This window comes from Penicilliopsis zonata (assembly GCF_001890105.1).
Source record: "Penicilliopsis zonata CBS 506.65 unplaced genomic scaffold ASPZOscaffold_5, whole genome shotgun sequence".
Lineage (NCBI taxonomy): Eukaryota > Fungi > Ascomycota > Eurotiomycetes > Eurotiales > Aspergillaceae > Penicilliopsis > Penicilliopsis zonata.
In genome coordinates, this window is record NW_019208915.1 from 1,164,846 (window position 1) to 1,175,309 (window position 10,464).

General features: G+C 51.0%; 5 protein-coding genes across 5 annotated transcripts; 4 read left to right on the plus strand and 1 right to left on the minus strand.

The window, feature by feature from the left end:
- Positions 1-145: 145 nt before the first annotated feature.
- ASPZODRAFT_15321 (hypothetical protein) lies at positions 146-1,061 on the plus strand (the record flags this gene model as incomplete). Its single annotated transcript, XM_022725946.1, has 2 exons — positions 146-544; positions 615-1,061. The coding sequence occupies 2 exons, from the start codon at positions 146-148 to the stop codon at positions 1,059-1,061; spliced, it is 846 nt and encodes a 281-aa protein (XP_022582383.1).
- Positions 1,062-1,288: 227 nt separating this feature from the next.
- Positions 1,289-2,071, minus strand: ASPZODRAFT_151307 (hypothetical protein; the record flags this gene model as incomplete). Its single annotated transcript, XM_022725727.1, has 2 exons — positions 1,289-1,851; positions 1,900-2,071. The coding sequence occupies 2 exons, from the start codon at positions 2,069-2,071 to the stop codon at positions 1,289-1,291; spliced, it is 735 nt and encodes a 244-aa protein (XP_022582384.1).
- A 425-nt stretch (positions 2,072-2,496) lies between these two features.
- On the plus strand, positions 2,497-4,591 carry ASPZODRAFT_131474 (hypothetical protein). The gene is made up of 3 exons (XM_022722772.1): positions 2,497-2,951; positions 3,020-3,573; positions 3,639-4,591. Exons 1-3 carry the CDS (start codon positions 2,762-2,764, stop codon positions 4,395-4,397), a joined length of 1,503 nt encoding a protein of 500 aa, XP_022582385.1. The 5' UTR covers positions 2,497-2,761; the 3' UTR covers positions 4,398-4,591.
- A 399-nt stretch (positions 4,592-4,990) lies between these two features.
- On the plus strand, positions 4,991-7,952 carry ASPZODRAFT_131475 (hypothetical protein). The gene is made up of 7 exons (XM_022722773.1): positions 4,991-5,244; positions 5,304-5,434; positions 5,512-5,806; positions 5,879-6,352; positions 6,424-7,521; positions 7,582-7,775; positions 7,850-7,952. The coding sequence occupies exons 1-7, from the start codon at positions 5,152-5,154 to the stop codon at positions 7,872-7,874; spliced, it is 2,310 nt and encodes a 769-aa protein (XP_022582386.1). The 5' UTR covers positions 4,991-5,151; the 3' UTR covers positions 7,875-7,952.
- Positions 7,953-8,275: 323 nt separating this feature from the next.
- On the plus strand, positions 8,276-8,943 carry ASPZODRAFT_64454 (hypothetical protein; the record flags this gene model as incomplete). The annotated part of the gene is made up of 3 exons (XM_022729234.1): positions 8,276-8,307; positions 8,376-8,496; positions 8,566-8,943. Coding segments are annotated over 3 exons (531 nt in total), but the record flags the coding sequence as incomplete, so codon positions are not given.
- Positions 8,944-10,464: the final 1,521 nt, after the last annotated feature.

A 10,464-nucleotide genomic window follows, 5' to 3' on the forward strand; every position in this document is an offset into this window, starting at 1 on the left:
TACTCCTCATCTCATGCTCCGATAAACGTCGAGTATTCTTTTTTTCTTTATACTGGCTCCAAACCGAGGATAAGCTTGGCGTGGATTATAGCGGGATGTCAACATCACCGATAGACAATTAACCAATAACTCTACCAGAGTCGCCATGCGATGGCCGCCATGGACTTCCAACACGAACGAGAAGGAAGGGAAGGAGGACAAAAGGGAAGATAAACCCCCATCTTCCAAGAAAGAAGACAAGGCAATCCTCCATGCCACCGACTGGGCGGCCTTCACCGAGTCCCGAACGCTGATCCCAACCGCCATCCTGACGAGCGCGATTCTCCTCACGGTATACGTCCGCACACGAGTCCTGCGTCGCTTCCGCGATGCCCCCAGCATCCCCTCCGAAGGCCTTCGCCGCCGCAGCGTCTTCGGGCAAGTCACCTCCGTCGGCGACGGCGACAACTTCCGTCTGTACCATACTCCCGGCGGGCGACTAGCAGGCTGGGGATCATCCTGGAAGAAGGTGCCGACGGCCAAGAAAGAACTGAAAGACGAGACGGTAATACTTAATTATTCACCGAGAAGATCCGGATAGCGATGTATTTGCTAATTACTCCCTCCTACTGTAGATTCACATCCGTCTGGCCGGTGTTGATGCCCCCGAACTCGCCCACTTCGGACGCCCCGCACAACCGTACGCACGCGAAGCACACGTATGGCTAACGAGCTATCTGCTTGATCGGCGGGTACGCGCCTACCTCCACCGACACGACCAGTACGGACGGGTGGTGGCGAGCGTGTACGTACGGCGCGGGTTCGAGCTGCCGCTGCCCTTTGTGCGCCGGGATGTTTCGTACGAGATGCTCCGACGCGGGTTGGCAACCGTTTACGAAGCAAAGCAGGGGGCCGAGTTTGGTGGGCCGGCCAAGGAGATCAAATATCGGAATGCAGAACGGTGGGCGCGTTTATGGCGGAAGGGATTGTGGAAGGATTATCACCGGAAGGGATGGGAGAGTCCTCGCGACTACAAGAATAGGATGGGCATGTCGGAGCAGGAGACTAAGAATGGTGTATGATACGATATGAGATGCTATCCTATGCTACGATTATATAGATTGCTCATTTTTAGTGTTCGGTGGTCATAGTACATGCTATCCTTGACTGGATCATTAATTGGGGCCGTGAATCTTTTATATATATATATACAGTCCTGGAACTCATCTCAGGGTAAAACGTCAACGCCATAAGAAATAGGCGGGGGGGAGCAAAGTAAAGAAAAATATATGTACAGATGTAGAATTTTTCAGCAGAACCGCCGCTCGACCTCTGCAAGAAGCCTCGGCGTGATTTCGTCGCTGCTGTTGCCCTCGACGCGCCACAGACAACCCTTGCGGTCATAGTGGTCAAGTAGCGCCTTGCTCGTCTCCTCGAATTTCTGGAGCCGTTGCTTCCACGTGTCGATCGAGTCGTCTTTTCTCTGCGTCAGCGGCTCGCCTGTTATGTCGTCCTTGCCGGGGACCTTGGGCGCATTGAACTCGGTGTTGTACACACGACCGGACGGCTCGTGCACCCAGCGCGATGCGATCCGCGAGAGAATCACTGCCGGCGGTGTCAGGAGGTGGACGACAAAGTTCACGGGGACGAGTCTGTCCAGGCTGGATGCCTGGACGGCGGTGCGAGGGAATCCGTCGAGGATAAACGAGGCGGAGGGCGAAAGGGATGGCGAGGGAATAGTATCATCTGTAGCGGATACGGATGGCGGTCTCGACAGCCATCCTTTCGAGACGAGTTCGGCGGAAATCAGATCGAGAATCATAGAATCTGGCACCAAGTTCCCCGATTGCATCGCAGCCTCAACCTTGGACCCTATATTTCGTTAGACATACGCTGCAAAACAGCACATAAACAGCATACCCAACGGTGTCTTCATGCGCACATTCTCTCGCAATAGATTTCCCGAGCTGATGGACGCAAGGTCAGGGAACCGGGCCAGCAGGCGCTCTGTTTGTGTCCCCTTGCCCACTCCCGGCGCCCCGATCAGAATAATACGGGCTGCCTTCTTGAGCTGTCGCCGCCCAGGAGCCATTTTCTTGCGCCCCTTTGATTCGCCTTTGTTTGTTTGCGAGCTGTTCGGTGGATAAATCGAACTGTGTGTACGCGCACGTGCACAGCCCACCACTTTTGCAGAGTTGTTCAGCAGAAGAATTCGATTCCACGAGGGCGTCAGCTCGTCTTCATATTGCAACCTTGTTTAATCACGGAAGGGCTGGCTGAAGGCCACCAGATGTGGTACGATAAAGGAAAGTGCAAGAGCTGCTGGCCCTGGCGATTAGTAAACTACTGCGTATCTACGGACTGCTACGGAGTAACTAAGCCCGGAGGCTCTATGTGGGGGGTTGTCGCTGGCCTGTTCGGACACCGGTGAGCGGAGTCCTTTTTCGGTGATTTGCTGTCCGAGCAACCTTATCGATTTGTCGTGTGCAGGCAGGATGTTGATATTTCGAGGCGCTGGACGGGGGAGATTCGGTTTAAAGGACAGGTCTTGCTGGTCTATTGGTGCAAATGTAATGTCACAGGCGTTCCGAGGTGGTACTCGGTATTTTGGATGAGCTGTAGTCGTTGTGGAGGCCCGCGGTGGAAGTCACGTGTTAAAGTGGCTCGCGCGTATCGCCCGACGCGTATCGCGTCCCGGTCGTGATTTCAGATCCAAGACGGAGTGAAGAAGAGCACGACAGCCAGAGCCTGCACGCCAGAACTGAAGAGGATTACATCCAGGATGATTCGTCAAGATGCGTATCGGATTGATCCGAAGCGAAGAGCGGTGCTCGATCCCAAAAAGAAGCAATTCGCAGCGCCGATATACAAACAGCAGGAGTATCCGCACCAGCTGAACTTCTACGAAACACCGCCAACGGCGGAGATTACGCTCGAGCAGTTTGAACAATGGGCTATCGACCGGTTGAAGAGTGGGTGTTTACTCTGCCTCAAATCTAAAGGGAAGCATATGTGCGCTGTTGAGCTGACGACGAGACAGTTTTGGCGGAGATTGAGGCGTGTTCATACCGTAACAAGTCGCAAACCGAAACGGAAGAACACATCAAGCCCCTGCTTCGGAAATACCTGCCGCTGTCTCCCAACCGGTCGGGATCTGCAGGTTTCGCTGAGCAGCGGTTGCAAACTGAGCGTCAGAAAGACCATTACTCCCACTTCATACTCCGGCTGGCGTTCTCGGCAACGGAAGACCTGCGAAGACGGTTTGCTCGGGCGGAGACGATGCTGTTTCGATTCCGGTTCCAGGACTATGATTCTAAAGAGAAGCACGCGTTTGTTCAAAGCTTGAACTTGGACTGGGAGCAGGTGAGCGATGAGGAGAAGCGTGAATTAGAGAAAAGGCTTCTCAGCGTAACGCCCGACATCCGTCGCCATCAAGAAGAGCCCTCGTGGTATAAGATCGATTGGGAGAGGGTTCCTGAATTGGTGGAACGACGGGCGGTTTTTATGAGAAAAGGGAAGGCGTATGTTCCTGGAACAGAGCAGATGAGCATGGTCTTGACCGAGTTTACGGCTAGGCTTGAGCGTGCGTTGGAGGTATGTTTAGACTTTTTTATAAAAGAAAAAGAAAGGAGAGGGGAGGAAGTGCTAATCTTGTGAAGCTTACCAGCCGAGCCCTTCCACGCCTGGACGAAGACGACCGTCTAACCCCGATTTTGAACCACCTCTCGAAGAATTTTGGCAGTGCAGAGTCGGTCTACTCTGAGGGCGAAGGCTATGTTGAGGGTGCTCCCATGACCGCCGCTTCAATCGACCAACTCTCGCAGCATTTCCCGTTGTGTATGCGAAGTCTGCACATGAATCTGCGAAAGAACAACCATCTCAAACACTTCGGCCGACTTCAATACACGCTCTTCCTCAAGGGAATTGGTCTGTCTCTGGAAGAATGTATCCTGTTTTGGCGACAGGGATTCAAGGGCTTCACGGACGACGAGTTCAACTCCAGATACAAATACAACATCCGTCACGCCTACGGTGACGTGGGTGGGGATGCCAATCGCCGAGGCCGTGGCTATGCCCCTTACTCGTGCCAAAAGATCCTCGGTGACACTGGTTCTGGCGCTGGACAGACCCATGGATGTCCCTACCGTCATTACTCGGTCGATAATCTCATCAGTCTCCTCCAGTCCACCGGCGTGACTGACAAAGAGCTTCTACGTGGAGTCCGAGAGGATGTCGAGCGGACTCGATATCATATTGCCTGCAACCGGGTCTTCGACTGGACGCACAAAGCAGAAATCAAAAAAGTCAAGGAAGACGGAACCTGGAGTCAGGCAAATCTGGATACGTTGAGCCACCCGAATGCCTACTTCAAGCGCAGCTACCTCCTGAAGAACCTAGGCAAACCTGCTCGAGATTAAAGGTTCTGCGGCTCAATTTTTGCAATGCAGTTTCTCAAGGCGTTATAGGTGATCGATCAGACATCACCATGGAGTTACTTCCAGTTCTACGAATGACATGAATTCTTCAACAATTTGTAATTAAGAAAACCTCCTCATAAATAACTAATATAGAGCTATAACTAGACAGATACGTAAAGGAAGAATGTGACCACTGCTGATTCCCAAATTATCCACAAGGATCGGAACGACCTTTCAAAGCCAGGTGCCCAGCCACGGGTCAATTGGTCTGCGCACGATGCGAAAACAACTTCATCATCGAAAAGACGGAAGTTGTCGATATTAATGTGTTATTTTGAAACCGGCGCGTAGATGGAAAGAAAAAGAAAGAGAAATTCCTCCCTGAGCGAGACGGACGAGTTTTTAAAGCGCGCTAGTCCGCCGCAGTGCGGGACGCCATAGCGACCAAAGATGCTGCAACCTGGCCTTAATGGCCGACCTGACTGGAGACCACACAACACCCGAATCTCCGAGTCTGTACCTCCTTGGTCTACAGCAAGGATCTACGCACCACCGCTATCGGGGTTGCTCATCGTGAGACCGCTGTTCGTGCTACGGGCAGGCCTCCTGGACGGTTACCCTTCGGAGGAACAAAGAACCAGAAAAAAAAAAGCAACGAGAACGTGAAGAAGAGAAACGAGAGCGTGGATCCGCCCTGCTCGCCGCCCCCTCTTATCTCCCAGATACCCCATAACGAAGTCACTGAGCAGCCAGGATGGATTACGAGGCGTTGAAGGAGCAGTGGAGCGATTTCGAGGATCGTGATGGCGTCCGCCTTAGCTGGAACACATTCCCCAGCTCTCGCATGGTTTGTTGATCAAGGGTGCCTGCCGTGTTTGCTGACGGGGAGGGCTAACCGGTGCGCAGGAAGCTTCACGGCTCGTCGTGCCCATTGCAGCCATCTATACTCCTCTCAAGGAGAAACCCGATACCCCATTGCTCGGCTATGAGCCTGTGACCTGTAAGGCACCGTGCCGGGCAGTCCTCAATCCTTACGCGTATGTAATCGATCAGGTGTATCAGCAGCGGTGCTGTGGATTTGAGGGGGGGTCATGAGAATACTAACAAGAGCCAGCAATGTCGACATTCGCGCCCGCATCTGGATTTGTCCCTTCTGTCTGATGCGCAACCCTCTCCCCCCTCACTACAAAGACATCACCGAGCAGTCGTTTCCCCAAGAGCTCCACCCCTCGAGCACGACGATTGAGTACAAGCTGGCCCGACCCGCCCCGGCCCCTCCGATCTTTGTGTTTGTCGTGGATACCTGTCAGGATGAGGACAGCCTCAAGGCGTTGAAGGAAACGTTGATCATGAGCTTGTCTCTGCTGCCGCCACATGCCCTGGTTGGGTTGATTACGTTCGGAACTATGGTATGTACAAAATTGGTTGGAGGAGCGGTAAGAAGAAAAAAAAAAGAAAACAAAAAGGCTCATGAAATATAGGCCCAAGTCCATGAACTCGGTTACGCCGAGTGCGCCAAATCCTACGTTTTCCGAGGTAGCAAAGATTACACCGCGAAGCAAGTTCAGGAGATGCTGGGTCTGTTAGCTTCCGGACTGCGACCCAACTTCCCGCAGCAGCCTGCTCGCCCACCTCTGGGCCCCGCGGCCAGATTCCTCCTGCCTGTTGCCCAGGCGGAATTCCAGATCACCAACGTCCTTGAACAACTGCAGCGCGATCCTTGGCCTGTAGCTAACGACAAGCGTCCCCTCCGGTGCACCGGAGTCGCTTTGAGCGTGGCTGTCGGCTTGATGGAGTCCTCATTCCAGAACGCTGGTGGCCGCATCATGCTCTTCACCAGTGGTCCGGCTACTGAGGGTCCTGGACATGTGGTCAGTCCCGAGCTGAAGGAGCCCATGCGCTCTCATCACGACATTGATCGGGACAACATCAAGTACTACAAGAAAGCACTTAAAGTAGGTGCCTTCGCTCATTATGAAAGAAAAGAAAAGAAAGAATTGGTAGTTTCTTGACTAACACTACCCAGTTCTACGACACTCTGGCAAAGCGCGCGGCAAATAACGGCCATGTTGTGGACCTGTTCGCGGGTTGTCTCGACCAGGTCGGCATGCTCGAAATGAAGAACCTGGCCAACTTCACGGGCGGTCACACGCTGCTGACAGATAGCTTCACTTCTTCCCAGTTCAAGCAATCATTCATTCGAGTGTTTGATAAGGATGCCAATGACAATCTTCTGATGGGTTTCAACGCTTCTCTCGAGGTGTTGACCACCAAGGAGTTGAAGGTTACCGGTCTTATTGGCCATGCGATATCCATGAACAAGAAGTCCAGCTCTGTTGGGGAGACTGAATGCGGCATTGGCAACACGTGTGCCTGGAAGATGTGTGGCATCACCCCCTCTTCGAGTTATGGTATCTACTTTGAGATCGCCAACCAAGGTGGTCCGGCAGCTGTGCAGCAGGGTCCTCAACGGGGCATGATGCAGTTCCTTACTTACTACCAGAACTCCTCTGGCCACTATCATCTCCGCGTCACCACCATTTCCAGGAACCTGAGTGGACCGGCTGGCGATCCCGCGCTCGCTCAGTCATTCGACCAGGAAGCGGCCGCGGTCCTTATGGCCCGTATTGCCGTGTTCAAGGCCGAAGTGGACGACGGGCCAGACGTGCTGCGGTGGGTTGACCGGATGCTCATCCGACTCTGCTCGCGGTTCGCCGACTACCGCAAGGACGACCCGACATCGTTCCGCCTGGAGAAGAACTTCACCCTGTATCCCCAGTTCATGTTCCACCTGCGCCGCAGTCAGTTCCTGCAGTTCTTCAACAACTCGCCTGACGAGACCGCCTTCTACCGTCATGTGCTCAACTATGAGGATGTTTCCGGTTCCCTGGTGATGATCCAGCCAGCACTGGACTCATACTCCCTGGAACACGAGGGCGGCCAGCCAGTGCTCTTGGATTCCGCCTCCATCCAGCCTGCGCATATCCTTCTTCTCGATACCTTCTTCCACATTCTAATCTTCCATGGCGAGACCATTGCGGAATGGAGAAAGGCCGGGTATCAAGACCAGGAAGGCTACGAAAATCTCAAGGCTCTCCTGGAACAGCCCAAGGAGGATGCTAGAGTATGCCCTACCCCTTGATCCAGTCAAGTCTTTGTCGTTCAATTCGCTAACAATATTTAGGAACTTATTGCGGATCGATTCCCATTGCCTCGCTTTATTGTTTGCGACGCTGGGGGCTCACAGGCGCGATTCCTACTGTCGAAACTGAATCCTTCCACCACCCACGTCTCGGGCGGCTATGGCGGCGGCGTAACCTCGCAAACGATTTTCACCGACGACGTGTCTCTGCAGACCTTTATGGATCATTTGATGAAGTGAGTTGTCCCCCCCCACCCCTTTTGTTTTTCTCATCCCATTTTTACTGCCGGCTTGCTGACCATGCATACAGGCTTGCCGTGTCCGGAACCAACTAGAGATGGTAGACTCGGGTGGGTTGTAGCTTTAGCGATGATTGAACTATTCCTTTGAATTATGCAATATAGTAAATTACATGGATTCTATCCAATACTCAAGAACACATTCAACTTGTATTACTATCTAGGTGCCTACGGAGTATACACGGAGTAGTTTGCTACTGATCAAAGAGTACTAGTCTATTCACGTGATAGGGCTCGAACCCTAATGGCTCCGCTCGCTTAGTGGGCCGCTGTCAACGACAAAACCGTCTTTTTTTCGACCAGGAACTTTGCTTTACCTCCTCAACCACCTTCTAGTCGACAACCAAGGACGATAGACAACCTTTCGCACTCGCCATGCGTAAGTATCATCTCCTTGGCTACGCAATGGCGGACTAACATTCTTTTCCTGGGTAGCTCCCAAGTTCGATCCCAATGAGGTGAAGGTCATGTAAGTTGGCACTTTGTTTTGTCTACAATTGTTCATCGTTCCATCATTCTAATTTCATTTTTTCATAGCCACCTGAGAACCACTGGTGGTGAAGTCGGCGCCCAGTCGGCTCTCGCCCCCAAGGTCGGTCCTCTCGGTCTGTCTCCCAAGAAGATTGGTGAAGACATTGCCAAGGCCACCGGCGACTGGGTACGTTGGAAATAATAAGCAAAACAAAAAAGTGGGATAGAATAAGAAAGGAAGGCTAACGATGAGCAGAAAGGTCTCCGTGTCACCGTCCGCCTGACCATCCAGAACCGTCAGGCTCAGGTCTCGGTTGTGCCCTCGGCCTCGTCGCTGGTCATCAAGGCTCTCAAGGAGCCCCCCCGTGACCGCAAGAAGGAGAAGAACATCAAGCACAACAAGTCGGTCAGCTTCGACGAGATTGTTGAGATTGCCCGCACCATGCGCACTCGCTCTCTCGCCAAGGAGCTCAAGGGTACCGTCCTTGAGATCCTCGGTACCGCCTTCTCCGTCGGTTGCCAGGTTGATGGCCGCAGCCCCAAGGACGTCTCTGACGATGTCAAGGCCGGCGAGATCGATGGTGAGTCAACCCTTTCCCATTTTCGGGTACTTTATAGTAGACGTCTCTGCTAACTATTTTTTTAGTCCCCGAGGAGTAAAAAAGTCCATTTTTTGTACCAGTGTCCGGTGGCGCTAGTTACGGAATGATAATACCCATTCATGACTGATGACTGTAATACTATCTGGCTACGGCCTTTCTTCTTCTCTCTCTCTCTCTTCTTCGTTCCCCTTTTTCTTTCTCTTCGTTCCCCTTTTTCTCTCCCTGTCCTTTGCAACACTCTGGCCTCTACCGTTCTCCGCTCGACGGACGAACTATCACACGTGGTATCGGCTTATTTTGAGCAAAGAAGATCGTCAGACCCTATACTCACCGCGGTATTCTGGAGTTTCTCGTGGATACCATGGTCCATTATCGGGTCGACATCCGTACTCGTATGAATTAGATTTCTATCTATATCGACAATGAATAGGACTTTTTATACATCTTCCATATATTTTTATAAACATTCTACTTTTCTTCTCGTATATCTTTTATATATATTTTATCACCATCCCACATAAACTGTCGGTACTGCACTGTTCATTCGCAGTGTCGATCTACTGTCTGTCTACATGGCAGTTGGGAGTACAAGGAGTATGTCATAGAGCAGCGGTCTGGGGAATTCTAGTACAACTCCAGGTTACTTGGCAGTTACCGAGTATTACTACTGGTATTTACTATTCACTATTTACCTTTTAGTTATCTGTTCACTAATTAGTACCTGTTGGTTGGTTTCCCTTGATAATGTACTATTGGTTACTTGATAATTAGACCTAGTATTTGGTTGTTTATTTATTATTGTTATTTCATTACTATTTTATTACTATTTTATTACTATTTTATTACTATTTTATTACTATTTTATTATTATTAAGTACATGTCTTTCATCCTGGCTAGTTACTCCGTATACTACTCCAAACACCACTATTGATGGTCCAGGAATGCAATCCCATCCATATCAAATACTACATGGACCGTCTGTTCTTTCATTGCTGCGTTCATCGACCCACCGATCGCCGGCGCCACTTTAGGCCCACCAAGGACAAGTTGGTTTATGAATGAGTAGGATTATTAGTTGGGTAGACAATAGACTCTACGACTCGAGAATAAAGGGGGAGCTGTCTGGGGGAAAGACAGTGTACGGGACATACTGGAGGCATACTGGAATACCAGTTTGATGATTATGATTTTTTCGAAGACATAATCATAGTTCAGTGTAACTGGGGTACTCCGTAACTAGGTATATATATCTACAGGTTCCATGCAGTAGAGGAATACGGGGAATAGTAATCCTTTCCAATACGAGCCATAATCATGACAGCTGGCTAGTACTAGGTATGTAGTAATAACTAGTTAGTTATAGTTATTATCATACATAGTAAACTCTGTGATACTACTATTTAACTAGCAGTTACAGAATAGTTACTTGGTTAATACCTGGTACTAACTAAGTATAATCTCAGTTTGTTACTGTTAAGCATCCTTTTACCCACCCATCATCCACCCCATCCACTCCTCCTCCTCCTCCTCCTCTTCTTACCCACCCACTCAT